Consider the following 23486-nt stretch of genomic DNA (forward strand, 5'->3'; position numbering starts at 1 on the left):
CAGTGCTCTCCGTGGGCCCAACTCGCATGTGTGTTGACGATGAAGATTGCGGGTAATTTTTCAAGTTTTACATCCTCCAGCTCGTCACAAGCCAACACCCCATAAAAATGTCTTGCAGTCTAGCGGTTTCTGCTAAGGATGTTGGATAGCTCCAGGGTGTTCATGACTAGTAGTAATCGTACAATACATTTCTCCTTTGGTTAATCTCGATTATATTGTCGAATGATGCGTAAACTATCAATGTCGCTGTCCTGGCCAGCGGCTGGCGGAACCTCATCTCCAGGCGCATATTTCCGCTTTTAACCATGGAGAGATCCTGATTACATCCTTCGTTGGGCGACAAGTTAAAGGCGTACAAAGTGTAGCCGTTTATGTACTCGTTTCTGTCAACAGTGAAAGGCTCGTTTTTCAAATGTCTCCCCGTAGCCAAAATCAAACTAATATTCACGGGCCACGTTTCCTCGGATAAAATCTGGTTGAAAAGGTTTAGCGGGATACTGCTGGCCATCTACGTAAAGCGCTACAAATTCAGCGTCGTAATGTTGAAAATTGAAGGGGTTTTGATCGTACACGCCCATAAAACCCATATTATCTACAAGTCCGATGACTACTGTTTTAGGCAGCTGTCCTAGAAACAAATTTTCTTGCGCACAAACACGGCTTCCCGTGGCAACGCTAAATGCAATGCAATGCAATGGGTAAATGTTTTCATACAGACTCTCTCGATCGGGTATTTCGCGTTGGCTGTCAGCAAAGCGCTCGCGTGTCCCAGTTTGAGAGCCGTCGATACAAAAACTTTTTTAACAAAGAGGGATGCCGATACTATTTTGAGCGAGTACTGCTCAGCTGCATCTCTGCTCATGAGGCAAAACTCATCTTTGTTTCGGACCATTTTAATTTTGACGTCGACCCCATTTAGCATTAGTCGCTCCTGAAAAAATATGTCAGAGTGTATTGGACCCATCAAATCGAAAATGCTGCTTCTTGCCGAAAATGCAGCTCTTTTCTCTGGCCCCGCGTTAATGCCTTGCGGGTCTGTCTCATTCACTCCTGTACTGCTATCTTTGAAAAACAACCCGCAGGTAAACTGTCTGGAGAGTGTACCGATGCTATAATTAAGCAGGCACTCCATCATCACTCTGTAAGGGTAAGTATTGCTAGATTAGCTCATTAGCCCAGGGATACGTCCACTTGTGAGAAAATCGAAGCGATTGGGTAATTTATGACCCCTACTTTTGCACCTGCGTCAATGTTTGCACCGTTAGCTCTTGTGATCCGACACCCGAGATGCAGTAGCGTGTTGTTGAGATCTAGGAGATCTTCCCCATTACTCCAGGGGGCCATTATCAGTTAAGGCTGAGAGTGGTGGCACTTCCACGTAAATATTCTTATTAATGCTTGCTTGCGTGTATGGTAATGCAAAAATATCCCATTCTGATTTCATACACTCTTCCAACATGTTGTGAATGAGGGCCATAGTTTTAGAAAATGTATCTTCTCTGCTTTTTTGGCCATCTTCTTCTCGTGCTTCTTTTTGACTACTGTGCCTCTCTTGGGTATTGCTTTGCGTTTTTTAGCGGAGGTAATTCGATCCCCAGGGGGTCTATGACGCTTGCCACGAGCAAGCACCATGAGCCCCGAGCCCTCTTGCGGGTGTGCTGTCAATTGACCCGTCATGGCTCCTGTTACTACGTCTAACGATACTTTGTGCGGCCAATTTTAAATGCGGTTTCGCCATATTGAAAGTCCTTTTCAGAAATGGCAAAGCCATTCTGAGGAGGCCTCGAAAAAGCCCTCACAGACTCCCGCCGTACATAACGGGGGCGCCATTGTATCCGGGTAGCCCGTTACCCGCCTGGTTTCTGTAGTATTCCACATATCTATGTGGATCTGAAAAGCCGTCGGCGCTGTACATTATTGGGGGTAGTACTGCTTAACCAGCCTGAAATGCAGTTTTACGAGCATTTTCCCGTATCAGAAGGGTATCGCCTTCTTCTGGTCAGACTTTAACTTGATGACTATGTTATCAATGTGATTCTTGCAGAGCGACACATAATGAATCCTGTCGTAAGATATTGTGACCATCGAGTTGTGTTCCCCCGCTATATGTACGCTCCGTAAAAGAGGCAAAAAAAAATATCCCGGCTTTAGCATGTATTGTAGGATCGACGGTATCGACATCCTTCCGGTCAAGTAAAATAAGGGTGTCTTCTTCTACCAGCGTATCCCATGTACGCGAGTAATGGATTTCAGCTACTCCTACTTCCCATTTACTATTCATTTCAATCGGCTTGGCTAGTTGTCGTGTAGCTTGATATGGTATTGTGCGGGAAAACATCTAGAGACGCATTGCTTGGTTAGCGTGACATAAAAGCCGCTTTCCTCCATGGCTGCTTTTGATGGAACTGAACACTACAAACAAGGGGCCGTCGCACTTATATGTCAACTACTTGTTTAGCAGGAACCCAGCTGTTCAATTTGTCTGACTATTCCTGCCATTTCACAAAAAAATTTTTTTTACCACGCTGCGTTTTTTCCGCAACGATTTTCTCAACTTCAAGTTTTTGTCTTTGTCTAGTCTGATCTTTTGTAGCTCTTCGGCGTAAAATGTCCCCTCTATGATTTCGCCATCATAATCTTTTAGCATATACACCGGCGGTGCTCTAGGTAGATGTTCGGCGACGGTGAAATACTCGTCCGTAAAAGTTTGCTCGTATCCTTTGGTGAATTTTCCATGTGCTTTAGACACCCTGACCACATCTCCATTTTTAAACTTATAACGATGCTTTTTAGATGTACTCGGCACCAATCCATAAACGTTGTTGAAGACTTGGGCCGCGTTCTGTGCATTTACCTCGACCGGCTTCATTTTAATGGTACTGTGGTGTGTATTATTGTAAGCTCTCGCTAGGTCTTGTACAATGTCCACATACCTTCTTGTATTATTAGCTGTAAAATAGCGCCACATTCGTGTCTTTAATGTGCTGTTAAACCTTTCCACTACAGACACCTTAACATCGTTACCAGTGGCAAAAAGTATTATTCCATGTTTCTCGGTAAGCTTATGAAACGACGCATTAAACTCTGTCCCGCGATCGGTTTGTAGCTTTTCAGGTGTCCTGCCTTCAGAAAGAAAGTGTTTGAAAACACTCTTTACCTCTGCCCCCGTCTTGCTTTTAAGACATCGTACCCATGTGTATTTTGATGGAATGTCTATACACGTTAACATGTATTTAAAAATTGTCATTCTGTTCCGCGTAAGTCGACATGTCCACCAAGTCAGCTTGCCATTGAGAAACATTTTTATCCCATAGTTCAGCGTTTACACAGCAGCTTGGGGTTGTTTGTATGCGTGCAAAATACAGAATTTATTATATGCATCATCTATAGCCCCCTCGTAATCTGACCCTTTAACATCACGTTTCAACTCACGCAATTTCTCCCGCACGTTTATTTCAGCTTTAAGATCATACATGACTGCCTCAACAGCATCCTGTACTTTCACGGGCGAGGGGTGGGGATTGAACACCGACACCGCTTTCATGATGATATGTTTAAATCATGGTCTATACAGTTTTTTGACCAACTTTTCAAAATTGTTAAAGAAATAAAATGGCTCGGGGTCGTACAAACACGTGTGCCGACGCTGGCTAGGGTGCATCACAGCGCACCCTACACAGTTCTCCTTCAAGTCCTCCTCGATTACTTGATTTAGAATGTAGGATAGAGCCCCTTTGATAATCTTTATAGCCGAGGCAGTGATGCTCCCATCCACATCTTCTTCAGACAATGACAGCGCAGCAAAACGCTCGCAGAGTTCGTCGATCGTTGGTGAAGGGGGCCGTGGTGCTCCCAAGAATACATGCGGGGTCACCGCCGCAGCCTCAACCATTGATGCCGGCCATTGCACCCATGTTGGGCTCGAAGGGGATGACGATGAAAGGCACGGGCCGCCATACGGCCCCCATGATGCCACCTGCTGAAGGTCAAAAGGCTCTGGTGAGTTGTCAAGTCGCAGCCCAAAAGTTGATGGCTGTATAGGTGGAGACCAGGATGGTGGCCGCTGAGGGTGGGTTTCAGCATTGTTCAGCAGCAGTGAACAACAAAATTATTTTCATATAGCGCATTATCACAACATTACATTGTCTCAAAGCGCTTTACAGCATCCTCACCCAAAGCCCCCAGTGAGTAAGCCATAGGCAACAGTGGCAAGGAAAAACTCCCTAGAAGGAAGAAACCTTGGGAGGGACCAGACAGCGCAGTCCAAAAGTATGTTCGTCTATCAGAGGCAGCGGACAGGACAGATCCGGTTGCGTGGTCGCTTCAGGAAACGGCGGGATAGTCGAAGTTGTCTGTTTGCACGCCATTGCTACCTGGGGAGGTGCGTCTTGTCGTCTGAGCGCTGGCTCACAGCCGCGATGGGTATTAATACGTTTTTCACCATGGTTAAGTACAGCCTTCTCTCATCTTATTGGTTGCTAATGCCAAAGGGGGCTGGTCTAATGATTCCCCGTCGATCTCACTTTGTTCAAACTTTCGAGTTTTATACAGATACATTCTTTATGCGAGAATATGCTGCACAGAGCTCCATGCTTGTGTTGCCTCTGCGGCTTGCGGGGGGCCCATGTTGGGTTTAGCGGCACTAAGTCATGTGCCATGTGATGGTGCGTCGCCGCTGTCATCAAACTCATGGCCATGTAAGGACATAAAACTTATAGGTCCTGCAGGCCCCAACTCTGATCAGCCTGCATCAGGCTATTTCAGAACTCCAAGAAAAGGATCCACTGGCCCAGGCATGATTGGACTCCACGCATCAAACCATCCCTTTTAAGGAAGGCAAAGGCCTGCTGGCTCCTGAGAGACTGGATAGGAATAACTGGAGCAACACAGAAAAAGCAAGACCTTTCACCCCCCGGAGTGGCTGGAGTTCCACAGTCAATCCACAGCAACAACAGCTGTCAGTCTCCATACACTGACACCTTTTCCACTATAAACAGGATAACTCACCACACATAGATGTTAGGGACAAATACACGCGTGTTTGGTCTTGTTTGAATAGGCATGAGACGGCGAGTGCTGTACACTCAGATTTAAGGCAGTATAACTTTCCCTAAGAGATATATATAAACTTTGGCTAAACCTACCAAACTGAGAGAGCCTCTCACAGGGTAGAACAAGGGAATTACAACCGCCCCTAAAGTAATCTGATTGGCTGGGGACTTGAGAACCAAGGTCAGCAATGCCCCTAAAATTAACCATTGACCGAAATTGGTCAGTCTTCAGAGACATGCCATCACCTGGGTTGGATACTTAAGGAAGGGCTTCAGAAGAGGTCAGGAAGTCACTCTGTAATCAGAGCTGGCACAGAGAACTGTGTGAAAGTCAGATACTGTAAGTAGTCAGATACTTTCCGCAGAACTTTGTGCACTCTCAGCTGAGGAATGTGATTGTTTAATATTGTATTTGTCCAAATAAGTATGTGGCCACATGTCAATAATTGTATATTGTAATATGTTTAATAAATGTTGTCTTGATTTCTTCATGACTGTCTGATTTGCTGACTTCTTTATAAACTTTCCAGATTGGACTTCTATCCTGATTAGGACTAAAGTGGTAACTACTATCTTGCAGCCTCTGGGTTAAATCCCCTTTATCCGGGTCTCAAACTCGACAGCCCAAGTTAAGTTAGATGGATACCAAAACCACACCTCTGGAGTTCGCACACGCTCAGTTCGCACACGCTCACAATGGGCGGCATCGGCGGAGTCCCTGAGACGAGCCCAAAGTAAAACCTCGTACAAACTACCGCAACAAAAGGTGCGCCGTCACAGCCGCTGAGGTTGACACATGTTATGATATGGGCTGCCCCCGGCTGAACCTCTGAGGTGAACGTACGTGTGGTTCGGGTAAACATCGGCTTAATCTCCGAGGCACCCACATGCTCAGTAATTGGCAGACACTGGGCCTTTGGGGAATTATATAGGTCGAGGGACCCGAATAATCAGAGGCTGACATTGTCTTAAATGGTGGTGATTTCCGTACATCCAAGACAAACTCTGTGGAACAAGCCCACGGATCTGGCGGACTCCTTCGTCAGGGGTAAACTAGAGTTGGTAATCTAAAGGAGAGTCTCGAAGTAATCTGAACAACATAAACATCATGACTACAATATACTGAAATAAGGTCATTAATAAAATGGAGTCAGATATATGTCTAAAAGAATATTTTGTATGTTAAAAAGGGTAAGTAATTCCCAGGAGTGCTTGGAAGGACCAACACGCATTCACAGCCTTCGGCTGCGCCATTGGATTCTGCCATTGGGCCAGTGGGCGGCTCCCTACAGTACCGCAACACCAGACACACCGTACGCTCACGCTCCATCAGGTAACCCACCTGCTCAGCCCCCGGCGGCGGCGTCCGACAAAACCCCCTCCCCCACACTATTAAGCACTCTCCTCAATATAAAAAAATATAATTTTTAAAATAATAACTAAGTAAATTAATACACACTCATAACCACTCTCCTCAATATCATTTAAAATAATACATAAATAATTTAAAATAATAATAATTAAAAATAAATTATTAAATTATTAAATCCAACTCCCGTGACGTCACATCGTACCACCACAGCCAAGCCCCGCCCCCAAAGTGAACGTTTCACCCGTGACCTTTTGACCTTTAGGTCATAAATCATTTTTGAAAGAAGCGGTATTCCATCTCTCTCTTGTGGGCTGTATAAATCAGGATTGAGAATAATTGATTTTTTCTATAGGCTTGCCATTCTGACAGAGAAGAACCCTCTGAATCCAGAAGATTGCTTGGTTGTGCTGAGGGCTGCCAGGAACGTCTTCTTGGCGGCCGTCCTTAAGGTTTATCCAGAAGAAACACCTCTGGAGTTGAAAGAGTGCTGCCTCCTGCTCTACTACCTGGAGGCCATTGTCATCCTGAGGCATCTCCAGCAACCAGGTGTGGTGGAGCACATGACTGTAAGTATTGTTTTCTTTTTGTCTGTCACTTTTGGCCTTACCCTTATTAATCAGTGTGACTCCGTGTTTTGTGCAGGTCCAGGAGTGGCTTGAGAGGACCAAAGACGAGTCGGGCTACACGGTGATTGGGGTGAAGGAGCACACATCGTCCACACGACGAGTGGCAGCGTTTGCCCTATCCTCTGAGGAGGAGAAGGTAAGCTATTGGTCTGGATTTATTTCAAACTTCCTGCCCGAACCAAACGGCACCTTTTCCAAATTAAAAAAAAAAATGTTCATGTGCTTCCTCTGCCAACAGTGGTTTGACACCTACTTCAGTCACGTGCGTCCGCAGCTCCTGGCTGCCAACTGCAGCAAAGGAACCACCGATCATCACGGAGGAGGTGAGAGGTTCTTTGTCTCCACAACAGGAAGGCCGATATACAATGCATCAAACGACCTTCGCCAACTGCACCAAAAGTAAGCTAATCGTCGTGATACATTTCCCCCACGATATGTTCTGAATACACGTTATCAGGCGTCATGTGAGGAGTATTAATAAAGGCCATGTTAATCTTGCACTTTAGGTACCAGCTGGACCCAGTGACCAGCCAGACCGCCCGGCGGGTGTTTGGGACAGCCACCAAGAACATGACAGACTCTGAAAAGACTTTGGTGGCTGATTATATCAGTCATTCTGCTGTGACAGCTCAAAATGTGGTGGCAGGAAGGAAGCTGCTGAGCAAGCTGGCAGGTGACGTAAGGTAAGCATGTTTTATGTTTCTTAATGGACTTAGCAAATTCAACGCACACAATCAAAGCCCTCACAACTGAACATTAACCTGAAACTGTTTGTGTTTCAGTGCCTCCTCTGCAGAAGAGGGAACCATCCATGCCACCCGCGGCGCTGCAGGGAATGCCTACCCCGGATCAAATCAACGGACCGACGTCCAGGCAGCATATGACCAGCTTCTGCAGACCCACCCGGTGACCCTGGATGGAGATGTGCCAGACAGGACCGTGCGTTCACAGACGTCAGGCCAGTTCAAGCGGCAGCTTTACGAGCGCTGGCTGAAGGCCCAGATGAAACTGCGCGCGCAGCATGTCCTCTGTTGAGTATTGTTATTAAGACCAATTAATGAATGACCTTTTTACTGAGAAACTAGCCTATGTACACGATTCCCGTAGTCTTCTTGACCAACCAACCAATTTCATTTGCTTTTGACAGCACACTTTGGCAGACGGGAACCCACCGAGTCGAGGATCGACGCTTGGATAAAGAAGCGGGATTGGAAGAGCAACGTCCCCAGCACTGCCAGGATCCTAAAAGACTGGAAGCCCACCGGATCTGTGAAGACGCCGATGCACTCGAGACGCATCCAGAAGCTCATCACCACACAAAAGTGAAAGGGACTGGCAGATCCACCAGGCTACAACTGAGGAGCAGACTGGGAATATCTTTTTCCTCAAGAACAGTAAAAATAATCACATGTGCATTGATGCACATGCACCTCAATGTGAGTGCCACCCGAAGAAGCAAACTTTTGGACGGCTAATTAATCATTCCAGGAAGAAAGCCAACATTCGACCCAGGATCTGCACCGTGGAGATGGACAGGAAAGAGCAGGACGTCATCCTTTTCTTAGCTCAGAGGGAAATTGATGTTGGTGAAGAACTTTGTTTTGATTGTGGTGTAGAGCAAAAGTCATTCAGAGGAGAGGGTTTGGACCTATGCTGGACATAAAAACCGGCATGGGGCTCTGTACATGTGTGGGTACATGTACAAGTAGTTCTCCACTGACCTGGATATATACTTAGATAATGTATGAATTGAATTGTGTGACATAATGTGATTTCTTGTAATAACTTGTCATATTTTTGTGCATGAAATGGTGCGAAATAAACTGATACTTTCTATTCTAGTGACTTGCATGTATAATCATTTTCTTCTTCTGAAGTAATTATCATATTATTTGGGCGTACATATCTGGATTTTGATAAAGATGGAATAGAATATTTTCTTTTATGCTAAAATATGATCTTCCACATTAATCTAGAGATTGTGAAGCCAAGCGAGTCCAGCTGTAATAGGGTACGTTAAAGATGCTGCAGTTATTCATGTTGCACAGTTTACATACCACTGACACCAGTGACTACTGACACCAACCATGATGGAGAGAATAAAGTCGCTATCAGTCCTACAGCAGAGTCCAAATCCTATGGATGAGACTTTTATGTTGTAGTGGATCGACATGTAAAAAGTCTTTTCTCATATGAAAGGCATGCTTGAGTGTAATAAATTGAATCATGGCACTATAAGTGATATTTGAATTTGCTCAAAATCTTTTATTTGGCAACTGTAGCCAAGAAGTTGCCCTTCGGAATGATGGTACTTATTTTTAAGAAAATCATTAGTTAAAATTCACCAACAAACTTTTAAATGCACATTTGCATTTACTCAGACTGCTAGCTCAAATCCAAGGCAGCTGAATCCTATGTGTGTGACATGGATACCTTCACAAAAGCCTGCCATATCTATACAAAATATCCCAGACACTGACTGACCTGCAAATATGAAAGACACACATTCAAAAACTATATGGAAACACATTGAAACAAACAGACACACAGACAGACAGACAGACAGACAGACTTTGTGAGAGAGTAACCACTGAGACAAAAGGCAGAACGAGCATGCTTTCAAACTTGGACCATTACTTCACTCAGCTTATAACATTTGTGTACAAACATAATTGGAGACATTAGAGACTGGTGTGTTAGTAGGTTTTCAATCTATTTTCACTCTAATTTTCTATAAATAAAACCATAATTCCATATATTTTGTGAATGTGTGTCTTTCATATTTGCAGCTCAGTCAGTGTCTGGGATATTTTGTACAGATATGGCAGGCTTTTGTGAAGGTGTCCATGTCACACACATAGGATTGGGCTGCCTTGGATTTGAGCTAGCAGTCTGAGTAAATGCAAATGTGCCAGGGGTTCACTGGTGATTAGTGTGTTTGCACAACAAAAGCAGGAGGACAATCAAGCTGATGGCCTGTGCAGGCCTAGTAGTGCCAGGGAATTTACGCAAATTTGCGCAGGCTTAGTAATTCTAGTGCTAGGGCTTTTGTTTCCTTGATGAATGTTTTGCACCTCTCTGTGATGCACATGCAGGGATATCCATCCCCCAACAGTCTGGGAACACAACAATTAGGCTGAGATCACGTAAAATGCAGGTCTCGTAAACAAGCACAGTGAAACAAATAAATGTATTAAAGAATTATTTTGGAAGTTTTTTTTTTACAAGAAGTAATTGGATGAAGAGCAATACACAAAATAATTCGGAACATTACAGACCGAGCCTATCCTCCTGCTTATACTAGTAGCGTGTCACTGTATGTCAATTTGTCTGTGCCAGAACAGTACAGATTAGAACACCTTGTGGTGCCATCTGTAATGCGATCTGGGCCCTTTAAGGCTGGCTCGCTGCAAATAGTGAGCGAGTGCGAGTGTGCGTTAGAGCCAGACGGGCGAGGGGTGGCAATTTCAAGCAGAAATTGCAGGGCTGAAAACGGGGAAACCGAAATTGGATCATACTGGCAATGTTGCTCAGAATCGTCTGTAGCTTAAGAAAGCAAACTTTCATTATTATCATTCTATTTATGTTAAATTACGATCTTCCAGATTAATCAAGAGATTGTAAAACTGACATAATTACAGTTCCAATAGCTTATATTAAAGTCACCGGAGAGTCACAACATGGTTCTGAAATGGCAAAGACAGACACAAATCAAATGTATAGGAGCAGCAACGTAAGGGATCTGTTGTTTGGCTATATTATATTACAGTATACTATGTATATGTGGTGTGGTGGCGAATTCGTGCAGAAGTTTTAGAACTGCACTATCGATTTAATACTTTATTTAGAAATATAAATGCAGTTCTTATCCTTTTTAAAAGTTACTTTGTTTCACATCTGAAATCTTCTTTCAAAGCATCCCTCACAATGCCACTGGGGGTGGGGTGGGCGGAGCTACGGGGGGTGGGGACACGTTCAGAAAGGTATATTAAGAGGAGACCTCTAGATGTACGGTTACTCTATCTCTGGTTCGAGCGAGACAAGAGCTCCAGACTCTGTAGAAGATTCCATCTATTGTTGAAGAACTTCTCAAGAATGGCTCCCAAATTGTAAGTTATGATCAATTTATTATTGCATTTGAATCTGTAGGAGATGTGGATAAACTTGTTCTTCCTTTTATGTACTTTACTGACACTGTGCAAAAGTCTCTTAAACTGACTACTTATTTGTTGTTAAAACTTAAATTGCATCCATTACAAAAGTAAAACAATATTTCGAAGCAAATTAAGTGTAGAATACTATTTTTTCATTTGCAGTGTTCACACATGGTTTATACTGCTTAATATAAATGTAACCAAACAGTCAACATGTATTTGTAGTTGTGATTATGTAGTTAACTAGTTACTTTTCACAGTCTGGGATCCATCAGGATTAGAATAAATATGCAAATGTTATTTATCCAAACCGCTGAGGAATGAACAATGGAGATGATGACTGGAATGTGTCCATATTCAACTAAAAATCATGAATCAAATCTTAAGTAACACTCCCATGGCTTAACTGTGACGACTGTTTTTTTAATCCCCAGTGCTTCCAACAGGCATTTCCTGCTCTGCCCCATGTGCAAGAAGACACAGGCAAGCCTCTCGGTGCATCTGACTAGGGTGTGCATGAAGAGGTCGTCGAAAGAGCACGTCCGTGAAGTAGTGGAGAAGGAGAAGCAGGATTCGCTTGAAGTTCTGCAATGGGGCAGGGTGTTCAGCTACAGGCACCTGCGAGAGATTCTGGATGATGCTAATCCATCTAGCAGGTTGGTGGGAAAAGTCTTCGGTCTGTTTTTTGCAAATCTCACGTCGTTTCTTTTCTATGGCATTTATTTACAATTTTTTATTCACTTATTTACTTGAAAGGATGATCCAGGAGCTGGAGTGTCGACACATGGTGGTGACTGAGACTCCCTCCCCAGCAGTGGTGGCGCAGACCAGCAGTGTTCCTCTGGTGGCTGGTACAGTCACAACCGTGCAGCGACCGGAGAGCTCTGAGAGTGAGCATTCGGAAGACATTGTCAGTGTCAGCGGCGGCGAGACCTTTCAAGCGTGAGTATGAGTGTCTCGGCTTTACAGCTTCATTGATACTGTTTGCTTTTGTTTGTCAGCCAATCGAACGTGCAATTTTATGACAAAATACCTTTTGCACGTGACAGCATCCGGGAGGTGCAGTGGTCACAGACCTCCAGGCACATGATGCAGGAGAAGGGACTGTACAGGAAACATTCTCTGGACCATCCCCTCCTGAAGGGCTTCGCTACATACTTGGAGAAGGATCTCCTGAATGAAAATTTTAAGCAGGAGGTGAGGATCCCCTTAAAAATGCACTCTTGTTTTAGCTTTGTAGTAAGTATTATATTCATATATTCATTTATTCTCATACTGTTTTTTTTTCTTTTTAGGTGGAAAATGTCAGCAGGTTCATGTTTTATATGAACCCTCTGAAGCCTTCCCTGGAATTTGTCAGGGAGACAGAGAAGGCCGGGCTCTTCTTTCGGGAGCTGAGTGAGGCCGGGCTGTCCGGGCAGACCCAGGCGACCTACCTGAAGAGCCTGAAGAGGTTGGTGGCATGTTTTGTAGATTTTTATAGTATTTTAATGTGTATTTTATTTATGTGTATTTTATATATGTGTACGTCGTATATATGAATACTTAGATACCTGTACTTCCTCTGACAGATTCCTGAAGTACCACACTGTCGTCACCGACCTCCGGCAGGACAACAGAGGACTGTGGAACGACGCCAAGTTCTTCATGGAGGACCTGAGCTCACTACAGCAGAGCTGTGCTAAGCTGGTGATTAAGGAGATCATCCAGAGGAGGTGAGTTCAATCGTTATAACCTTATTTCATTTGATATCGTGATTTGCTTATAAATTCTGCCCATAGTCTCCTCTGCCATATTTAACTCACTCTTGGGATTTTTATTTCCCCCATTGCTCATGGGCCACACCTCCTGGAGACCCAGGCTAAGCAAGATGTCCTGCCTAACCTGCTGCCTGTGACAGCCCTGCTACCCTCCTGCCTGCAGAAGTGGCACAATTTGCCCGCCTGCCGTGTTACTCGAAATTTAAAATGTGGGCTGTATAAATCAGGATTGAGAATAATTGATTTTTTTTCTATAGGCATGCCATTCTGACAGAGAAGAACCCTCTGAATCCAGAAGATTGCTTGGCTGTGCTGAGGGCTGCCAGGAACGACTTCTTGGCGGCCGTCCTTAAGGTTTATCCAGAAGAAACACCTCTGGAGTTGAAAGAGTGCTGCCTCCTGCTCTACTACCTGGAGGCCATTGTCATCCTGAGGCATCTCCAGCAACCAGGTGTGGTGGAGCACATGACTGTAAGTATTGTTTTCTTTTTGTCTGTCACTTTTGGCCTTACCCTTATTAATCAGTGTGACTCCGTGTTTTGTGCAGGTCCAGGAGTGGCTTGAGAGGACCAAAGACGAGTCGGGCTACACGGTGATTGGGGTGAAGGAGCACACATCGTCCACACGACGAGTGGCAGCGTTTGCCCTATCCTCTGAGGAGGAGAAGGTAAGCTATTGGTCTGGATTTATTTCAAACTTCCTGCCCGAACCAAACGGCACCTTTTCCAAATTAAAAAAAAAAAATGTTCATGTGCTTCCTCTGCCAACAGTGGTTTGACACCTACTTCAGTCACGTGCGTCCGCAGCTCCTGGCTGCCAACTGCAGCAAAGGAACCACCGATCATCACGGAGGAGGTGAGAGGTTCTTTGTCTCCACAACAGGAAGGCCGATATACAATGCATCAAACGACCTTCGCCGGCTGCACCAAAAGTAAGCTAATCGTCGTGATACATTTCCCCCACGATATGTTCTGAATACACGTTATCAGGCGTCATGTGAGGAGTATTAATAAAGGCCATGTTAATCTTGCACTTTAGGTACCAGCTGGACCCAGTGACCAGCCAGACCGCCCGGCGGGTGTTTGGGACAGCCACCAAGAACATGACAGACTCTGAAAAGACTTTGGTGGCTGATTATATCAGTCATTCTGCTGTGACAGCTCAAAATGTGGTGGCAGGAAGGAAGCTGCTGAGCAAGCTGGCAGGTGACGTAAGGTAAGCATGTTTTATGTTTCTTAATGGACTTAGCAAATTCAACGCACACAATCAAAGCCCTCACAACTGAACATTAACCTGAAACTGTTTGTGTTTCAGTGCCTCCTCTGCAGAAGAGGGAACCATCCGTGCCACCCGCGGCGCTGCAGGGAATGCCTACCCCGGATCAAATCAACGGACCGACGTCCAGGCAGCATATGACCAGCTTCTGCAGACCCACCCGGTGACCCTGGATGGAGATGTGCCAGACAGGACCGTGCGTTCACAGACGTCAGGCCAGTTCAAGCGGCAGCTTTACGAGCGCTGGCTGAAGGCCCAGATGAAACTGCGCGCGCAGCATGTCCTCTGTTGAGTATTGTTATTAAGACCAATTAATGAATGACCTTTTTACTGAGAAACTAGCCTATGTACACGATTCCCGTAGTCTTCTTGACCAACCAACCAATTTCATTTGCTTTTGACAGCACACTTTGGCAGACGGGAACCCACCGAGTCGAGGATCGACGCTTGGATAAAGAAGCGGGGTTGGAAGAGCAACGTCCCCAGCACTGCCAGGATCCTAAAAGACTGGAAGCCCACCGGATCTGTGAAGACGCCGATGCACTCGAGACGCATCCAGAAGCTCATCACCACACAAAAGTGAAAGGGACTGGCAGATCCACCAGGCTACAACTGAGGAGCAGACTGGGAATATCTTTTTCCTCAAGAACAGTAAAAATAATCACATGTGCATTGATGCACATGCACCTCAATGTGAGTGCCACCCGAAGAAGCAAACTTTTGGACGGCTAATTAATCATTCCAGGAAGAAAGCCAACATTCGACCCAGGATCTGCACCGTGGAGATGGACAGGAAAGAGCAGGACGTCATCCTTTTCTTAGCTCAGAGGGAAATTGATGTTGGTGAAGAACTTTGTTTTGATTGTGGTGTAGAGCAAAAGTCATTCAAAGGAGAGGGTTTGGACCTATGCTGGTCATAAAAACCGGCATGGGGCTCTGTACATGTGTGGGTACATGTACAAGTAGTTCTCCACTGACCTGGATATATACTTAGATAATGTATGAATTGAATTGTGTGACATAATGTGATTTCTTGTAATAACTTGTCATATTTTTGTGCATGAAATGGTGCGAAATAAACTGATACTTTCTATTCTAGTGACTTGCATGTATAATCATTTTCTTCTTCTGAAGTAATTACCATATTATTTGGGCGTAAATATCTGGATTTTGATAAAGATGGAATAGAATATTTTCTTTTATGCTAAAATATGATCTTTCACATTAATCTAGAGATTGTGAAGCCAAGCGAGTCCAGCTATAATAGGGTATGTTAAAGATGCTGCAGTTATTCATGATGCACAGTTTATATACCACTGACACCAGTGACTACTGACACCAACCATGATGGAGAGAATAAAGTCGCTATCAGTCCTACAGCAGAGTCCAAATCCTATGGATGAGACTTTTATGTTGTAGTGGATCGACATGTAAAAAGTCTTTTCTCATATGAAAGGCATGCTTGAGTGTAATAAATTGAATCATGGCACTATAAGTGATATTTGAATTTGCTCAAAATCTTTTATTTGGCAACTGTAGCCAAGAAGTTGCCCTTCGGAATGATGGTACTTATTTTTAAGAAAATCATTAGTTAAAATTCACCAACAAACTTTTAAATGCACATTTGCATTTACTCAGACTGCTAGCTCAAATCCAAGGCAGCTGAATCCTATGTGTGTGACATGGATACCTTCACAAAAGCCTGCCATATCTATACAAAATATCCCAGACACTGACTGACCTGCAAATATGAAAGACACACATTCAAAAACTATATGGAAACACATTGAAACAAACAGACACACAGACAGACAGACTTTGTGAGAGAGTAACCACTGAGACAAAAGGCAGAACGAGCATGCTTTCAAACTTGGACCATTACTTCACTCAGCTTATAACATTTGTGTACAAACAAAATTGGAGACATTAGAGACTGGTGTGTTAGTAGGTTTTCATTCTATTTTCACTCTAATTTTCTATAAATAAAACCATAATTCCATATATTTTGTGAATGTGTGTCTTTCATATTTGCAGCTCAGTCAGTGTCTGGGATATTTTGTACAGATATGGCAGGCTTTTGTGAAGGTGTCCATGTCACACACATAGGATTGGGCTGCCTTGGATTTGAGCTAGCAGTCTGAGTAAATGCAAATGTGCCAGGGGTTCACTGGTGATTAGTGTGTTTGCACAACAAAAGCAGGAGGACAATCAAGCTGATGGCCTGTGCAGGCCTAGTAGTGCCAGGGAATTTAGGCAAATTTGCGCAGGCTTAGTAATTCTAGTGCTAGGGCTTTTGTTTCCTTGATGAATGTTTTGCACCTCTCTGTGATGCACATGCAGGGATATCCATCCCCCAACAGTCTGGGAACACAACAATTAGGCTGAGATCACGTAAAATGCAGGTCTCGTAAACAAGCACAGTGAAACAAATAAATGTATTAAAGAATTATTTTGGAAGTTTTTTTTTTACAAGAAGTAATTGGATGAAGAGCAATACACAAAATAATTCGGAACATTACAGACCGAGCCTATCCTCCTGCTTATACTAGTAGCGTGTCACTGTATGTCAATTTGTCTGTGCCAGAACAGTACAGATTAGAACACCTTGTGGTGCCATCTGTAATGCGATCTGGGCCCTTTAAGGCTGGCTCGCTGCAAATAGTGAGCGAGTGCGAGTGTGCGTTAGAGCCAGACGGGCGAGGGGTGGCAATTTCAAGCAGAAATTGCAGGGCTGAAAACGGGGAAACCGAAATTGGATCATACTGGCAATGTTGCTCAGAATCGTCTGTAGCTTAAGAAAGCAAACTTTCATTATTATCATTCTATTTATGTTAAATTACGATCTTCCAGATTAATCAAGAGATTGTAAAACTGACATAATTACAGTTCCAATAGCTTATATTAAAGTCACCGGAGAGTCACAACATGGTTCTGAAATGGCAAAGACAGACACAAATCAAATGTATAGGAGCAGCAACGTAAGGGATCTGTTGTTTGGCTATATTATATTACAGTATACTATGTATATGTGGTGTGGTGGCGAATTCGTGCAGAAGTTTTAGAACTGCACTATCGATTTAATACTTTATTTAGAAATATAAATGCAGTTCTTATCCTTTTTAAAAGTTACTTTGTTTCACATCTGAAATCTTCTTTCAAAGCATCCCTCACAATGCCACTGGGGGTGGGGTGGGCGGAGCTACGGGGGGTGGGGACACGTTCAGAAAGGTATATTAAGAGGAGACCTCTAGATGTACGGTTACTCTATCTCTGGTTCGAGCGAGACAAGAGCTCCAGACTCTGTAGAAGATTCCATCTATTGTTGAAGAACTTCTCAAGAATGGCTCCCAAATTGTAAGTTATGATCAATTTATTATTGCATTTGAATCTGTAGGAGATGTGGATAAACTTGTTCTTCCTTTTATGTACTTTACTGACACTGTGCAAAAGTCTCTTAAACTGACTACTTATTTGTTGTTAAAACTTAAATTGCATCCATTACAAAAGTAAAACAATATTTCGAAGCAAATTAAGTGTAGAATACTATTTTTTCATTTGCAGTGTTCACACATGGTTTATACTGCTTAATATAAATGTAACCAAACAGTCAACATGTATTTGTAGTTGTGATTATGTAGTTAACTAGTTACTTTTCACAGTCTGGGATCCATCAGGATTAGAATAAATATGCAAATGTTATTTATCCAAACCGCTGAGGAATGAACAATGGAGATGATGACTGGAATGTGTCCATATTCAACTAAAAATCATGAATCAAATCTTAAGTAACACTCCCATGGCTTAACTGTGACGACTGTTTTTTTAATCCCCAGTGCTTCCAACAGGCATTTCCTGCTCTGCCCCATGTGCAAGAAGACACAGGCAAGCCTCTCGGTGCATCTGACTAGGGTGTGCATGAAGAGGTCGTCGAAAGAGCACGTCCGTGAAGTAGTGGAGAAGGAGAAGCAGGATTCGCTTGAAGTTCTGCAATGGGGCAGGGTGTTCAGCTACAGGCACCTGCGAGAGATTCTGGATGATGCTAATCCATCTAGCAGGTTGGTGGGAAAAGTCTTCGGTCTGTTTTTTGCAAATCTCACGTCGTTTCTTTTCTATGGCATTTATTTACAATTTTTTATTCACTTATTTACTTGAAAGGATGATCCAGGAGCTGGAGTGTCGACACATGGTGGTGACTGAGACTCCCTCCCCAGCAGTGGTGGCGCAGACCAGCAGTGTTCCTCTGGTGGCTGGTACAGTCACAACCGTGCAGCGACCGGAGAGCTCTGAGAGTGAGCATTCGGAAGACATTGTCAGTGTCAGCGGCGGCGAGACCTTTCAAGCGTGAGTATGAGTGTCTCGGCTTTACAGCTTCATTGATACTGTTTGCTTTTGTTTGTCAGCCAATCGAACGTGCAATTTTATGACAAAATACCTTTTGCACGTGACAGCATCCGGGAGGTGCAGTGGTCACAGACCTCCAGGCACATGATGCAGGAGAAGGGACTGTACAGGAAACATTCTCTGGACCATCCCCTCCTGAAGGGCTTCGCTACATACTTGGAGAAGGATCTCCTGAATGAAAATTTTAAGCAGGAGGTGAGGATCCCCTTAAAAATGCACTCTTGTTTTAGCTTTATAGTAAGTATTATATTCATATATTCATTTATTCTCATACTGTTTTTTTTTCTTTTTAGGTGGAAAATGTCAGCAGGTTCATGTTTTATATGAACCCTCTGAAGCCTTCCCTGGAATTTGTCAGGGAGACAGAGAAGGCCGGGCTCTTCTTTCGGGAGCTGAGTGAGGCCGGGCTGTCCGGGCAGACCCAGGCGACCTACCTGAAGAGCCTGAAGAGGTTGGTGGCATGTTTTGTAGATTTTTATAGTATTTTAATGTGTATTTTATTTATGTGTATTTTATATATGTGTACGTCGTATATATGAATACTTAGATACCTGTACTTCCTCTGACAGATTCCTGAAGTACCACACTGTCGTCACCGACCTCCGGCAGGACAACAGAGGACTGTGGAACGATGCCAAGTTCTTCATGGAGGACCTGAGCTCACTACAGCAGAGCTGTGCTAAGCTGGTGATTAAGGAGATCATCCAGAGGAGGTGAGTTCAATCGTTATAACCTTATTTCATTTGATATCGTGATTTGCTTATAAATTCTGCCCATAGTCTCCTCTGCCATATTTAACTCACTCTTGGGATTTTTATTTTCCCCATTGCTCATGGGCCACACCTCCTGGAGACCCAGGCTAAGCAAGATGTCCTGCCTAACCTGCTGCCTGTGACGGCCCTGCTACCCTCCTGCCTGCAGAAGTGGCACAATTTGCCCGCCTGCCGTGTTACTCGAAATTTAAAATGTGGGCTGTATAAATCAGGATTGAGAATAATTGATTTTTTTTCTATAGGCATGCCATTCTGACAGAGAAGAACCCTCTGAATCCAGAAGATTGCTTGGCTGTGCTGAGGGCTGCCAGGAACGACTTCTTGGCGGCTGTCCTTAAGGTTTATCCAGAAGAAACACCTCTGGAGTTGAAAGAGTGCTGCCTCCTGCTCTACTACCTGGAGGCCATTGTCATCCTGAGGCATCTCCAGCAACCAGGTGTGGTGGAGCACATGACTGTAAGTATTGTTTTCTTTTTGTCTGTCACTTTTGGCCTTACCCTTATTAATCAGTGTGACTCCGTGTTTTGTGCAGGTCCAGGAGTGGCTTGAGAGGACCAAAGACGAGTCGGGCTACACGGTGATTGGGGTGAAGGAGCACACATCGTCCACACGACGAGTGGCAGCGTTTGCCCTATCCTCTGAGGAGGAGAAGGTAAGCTATTGGTCTGGATTTATTTCAAACTTCCTGCCCGAACCAAACGGCACCTTTTCCAAATTAAAAAAAAAAATGTTCATGTGCTTCCTCTGCCAACAGTGGTTTGACACCTACTTCAGTCACGTGCGTCCGCAGCTCCTGGCTGCCAACTGCAGCAAAGGAACCACCGATCATCACGGAGGAGGTGAGAGGTTCTTTGTCTCCACAACAGGAAGGCCGATATACAATGCATCAAACGACCTTCGCCGGCTGCACCAAAAGTAAGCTAATCGTCGTGATACATTTCCCCCACGATATGTTCTGAATACACGTTATCAGGCGTCATGTGAGGAGTATTAATAAAGGCCATGTTAATCTTGCACTTTAGGTACCAGCTGGACCCAGTGACCAGCCAGACCGCCCGGCGGGTGTTTGGGACAGCCACCAAGAACATGACAGACTCTGAAAAGACTTTGGTGGCTGATTATATCAGTCATTCTGCTGTGACAGCTCAAAATGTGGTGGCAGGAAGGAAGCTGCTGAGCAAGCTGGCAGGTGACGTAAGGTAAGCATGTTTTATGTTTCTTAATGGACTTAGCAAATTCAACGCACACAATCAAAGCCCTCACAACTGAACATTAACCTGAAACTGTTTGTGTTTCAGTGCCTCCTCTGCAGAAGAGGGAACCATCCATGCCACCCGCGGCGCTGCAGGGAATGCCTACCCCGGATCAAATCAACGGACCGACGTCCAGGCAGCATATGACCAGCTTCTGCAGACCCACCCGGTGACCCTGGATGGAGATGTGCCAGACAGGACCGTGCGTTCACAGACGTCAGGCCAGTTCAAGCGGCAGCTTTACGAGCGCTGGCTGAAGGCCCAGATGAAACTGCGCGCGCAGCATGTCCTCTGTTGAGTATTGTTATTAAGACCAATTAATGAATGACCTTTTTACTGAGAAACTAGCCTATGTACACGATTCCCGTAGTCTTCTTGACCAACCAACCAATTTCATTTGCTTTTGACAGCACACTTTGGCAGACGGGAACCCACCGAGTCGAGGATCGACGCTTGGATAAAGAAGCGGGGTTGGAAGAGCAACGTCCCCAGCACTGCCAGGATCCTAAAAGACTGGAAGCCCACCGGATCTGTGAAGACGCCGATGCACTCGAGACGCATCCAGAAGCTCATCACCACACAAAAGTGAAAGGGACTGGCAGATCCACCAGGCTACAACTGAGGAGCAGACTGGGAATATCTTTTTCCTCAAGAACAGTAAAAATAATCACATGTGCATTGATGCACATGCACCTCAATGTGAGTGCCACCCGAAGAAGCAAACTTTTGGACGGCTAATTAATCATTCCAGGAAGAAAGCCAACATTCGACCCAGGATCTGCACCGTGGAGATGGACAGGAAAGAGCAGGACGTCATCCTTTTCTTAGCTCAGAGGGAAATTGATGTTGGTGAAGAACTTTGTTTTGATTGTGGTGTAGAGCAAAAGTCATTCAGAGGAGAGGGTTTGGACCTATGCTGGTCATAAAAACCGGCATGGGGCTCTGTACATGTGTGGGTACATGTACAAGTAGTTCTCCACTGACCTGGATATATACTTAGATAATGTATGAATTGAATTGTGTGACATAATGTGATTTCTTGTAATAACTTGTCATATTTTTGTGCATGAAATGGTGCGAAATAAACTGATACTTTCTATTCTAGTGACTTGCATGTATAATCATTTTCTTCTTCTGAAGTAATTATCATATTATTTGGGCGTACATATCTGGATTTTGATAAAGATGGAATAGAATATTTTCTTTTATGCTAAAATATGATCTTCCACATTAATCTAGAGATTGTGAAGCCAAGCGAGTCCAGCTGTAATAGGGTACGTTAAAGATGCTGCAGTTATTCATGTTGCACAGTTTACATACCACTGACACCAGTGACTACTGACACCAACCATGATGGAGAGAATAAAGTCGCTATCAGTCCTACAGCAGAGTCCAAATCCTATGGATGAGACTTTTATGTTGTAGTGGATCGACATGTAAAAAGTCTTTTCTCATATGAAAGGCATGCTTGAGTGTAATAAATTGAATCATGGCACTATAAGTGATATTTGAATTTGCTCAAAATCTTTTATTTGGCAACTGTAGCCAAGAAGTTGCCCTTCGGAATGATGGTACTTATTTTTAAGAAAATCATTAGTTAAAATTCACCAACAAACTTTTAAATGCACATTTGCATTTACTCAGACTGCTAGCTCAAATCCAAGGCAGCTGAATCCTATGTGTGTGACATGGATACCTTCACAAAAGCCTGCCATATCTATACAAAATATCCCAGACACTGACTGACCTGCAAATATGAAAGACACACATTCAAAAACTATATGGAAACACATTGAAACAAACAGACACACAGACAGACAGACAGACAGACTTTGTGAGAGAGTAACCACTGAGACAAAAGGCAGAACGAGCATGCTTTCAAACTTGGACCATTACTTCACTCAGCTTATAACATTTGTGTACAAACATAATTGGAGACATTAGAGACTGGTGTGTTAGTAGGTTTTCAATCTATTTTCACTCTAATTTTCTATAAATAAAACCATAATTCCATATATTTTGTGAATGTGTGTCTTTCATATTTGCAGCTCAGTCAGTGTCTGGGATATTTTGTACAGATATGGCAGGCTTTTGTGAAGGTGTCCATGTCACACACATAGGATTGGGCTGCCTTGGATTTGAGCTAGCAGTCTGAGTAAATGCAAATGTGCCAGGGGTTCACTGGTGATTAGTGTGTTTGCACAACAAAAGCAGGAGGACAATCAAGCTGATGGCCTGTGCAGGCCTAGTAGTGCCAGGGAATTTACGCAAATTTGCGCAGGCTTAGTAATTCTAGTGCTAGGGCTTTTGTTTCCTTGATGAATGTTTTGCACCTCTCTGTGATGCACATGCAGGGATATCCATCCCCCAACAGTCTGGGAACACAACAATTAGGCTGAGATCACGTAAAATGCAGGTCTCGTAAACAAGCACAGTGAAACAAATAAATGTATTAAAGAATTATTTTGGAAGTTTTTTTTTTACAAGAAGTAATTGGATGAAGAGCAATACACAAAATAATTCGGAACATTACAGACCGAGCCTATCCTCCTGCTTATACTAGTAGCGTGTCACTGTATGTCAATTTGTCTGTGCCAGAACAGTACAGATTAGAACACCTTGTGGTGCCATCTGTAATGCGATCTGGGCCCTTTAAGGCTGGCTCGCTGCAAATAGTGAGCGAGTGCGAGTGTGCGTTAGAGCCAGACGGGCGAGGGGTGGCAATTTCAAGCAGAAATTGCAGGGCTGAAAACGGGGAAACCGAAATTGGATCATACTGGCAATGTTGCTCAGAATCGTCTGTAGCTTAAGAAAGCAAACT

The 23486-nt window shown here is 44.0% G+C and overlaps 2 protein-coding genes across 3 annotated transcripts; both read left to right on the plus strand.

The window, feature by feature from the left end:
* Positions 1-4053: 4053 nt before the first annotated feature.
* LOC125721098 (uncharacterized) lies at positions 4054-21767 on the plus strand. Its single transcript, XM_048997029.1, has 7 exons — positions 4054-4069; positions 6793-6989; positions 19945-20064; positions 20167-20327; positions 20435-20611; positions 20711-20958; positions 21076-21767. Exons 1-7 carry the CDS (start codon positions 4054-4056, stop codon positions 21252-21254), a joined length of 1098 nt encoding a protein of 365 aa, XP_048852986.1. The 3' UTR covers positions 21255-21767.
* Positions 12925-15166, plus strand: LOC125721170 (uncharacterized). Of its 2 annotated transcripts, none has more exons than XM_048997213.1 (6): positions 12925-13434; positions 13511-13630; positions 13734-13894; positions 14002-14178; positions 14278-14525; positions 14656-14819. In XM_048997213.1, exons 1-6 carry the CDS (start codon positions 13429-13431, stop codon positions 14691-14693), a joined length of 750 nt encoding a protein of 249 aa, XP_048853170.1. In that variant the 5' UTR covers positions 12925-13428; the 3' UTR covers positions 14694-14819. The 2 variants fall into 2 exon arrangements, with proteins under 2 accessions (XP_048853170.1, XP_048853169.1); XM_048997212.1 differs by having other exon boundaries at positions 13091-13434; positions 14643-15166.
* Positions 21768-23486: the final 1719 nt, after the last annotated feature.

This window comes from Brienomyrus brachyistius, unplaced genomic scaffold, assembly GCF_023856365.1.
Source record: "Brienomyrus brachyistius isolate T26 unplaced genomic scaffold, BBRACH_0.4 scaffold32, whole genome shotgun sequence".
NCBI lineage: Eukaryota > Metazoa > Chordata > Actinopteri > Osteoglossiformes > Mormyridae > Brienomyrus > Brienomyrus brachyistius.

What these genes read in the sequence shown, in the direction of transcription:
- LOC125721170 (XM_048997212.1), top strand. An exon ending in TATCCTCTGAGGAGGAGAAG is followed by an intron (nt 13,631 to 13,733) that starts GTAAGCTATTGG and finishes CTCTGCCAACAG; the next exon opens with TGGTTTGACACCTACTTCAG. An exon ending in GCGCGCGCAGCATGTCCTCT is followed by an intron (nt 14,526 to 14,642) that starts GTTGAGTATTGT and finishes TGCTTTTGACAG; the next exon opens with CACACTTTGGCAGACGGGAA.
- LOC125721098 (XM_048997029.1), top strand. An exon ending in TATCCTCTGAGGAGGAGAAG is followed by an intron (nt 20,065 to 20,166) that starts GTAAGCTATTGG and finishes CTCTGCCAACAG; the next exon opens with TGGTTTGACACCTACTTCAG. An exon ending in CTTCGCCGGCTGCACCAAAA is followed by an intron (nt 20,328 to 20,434) that starts GTAAGCTAATCG and finishes CTTGCACTTTAG; the next exon opens with GTACCAGCTGGACCCAGTGA.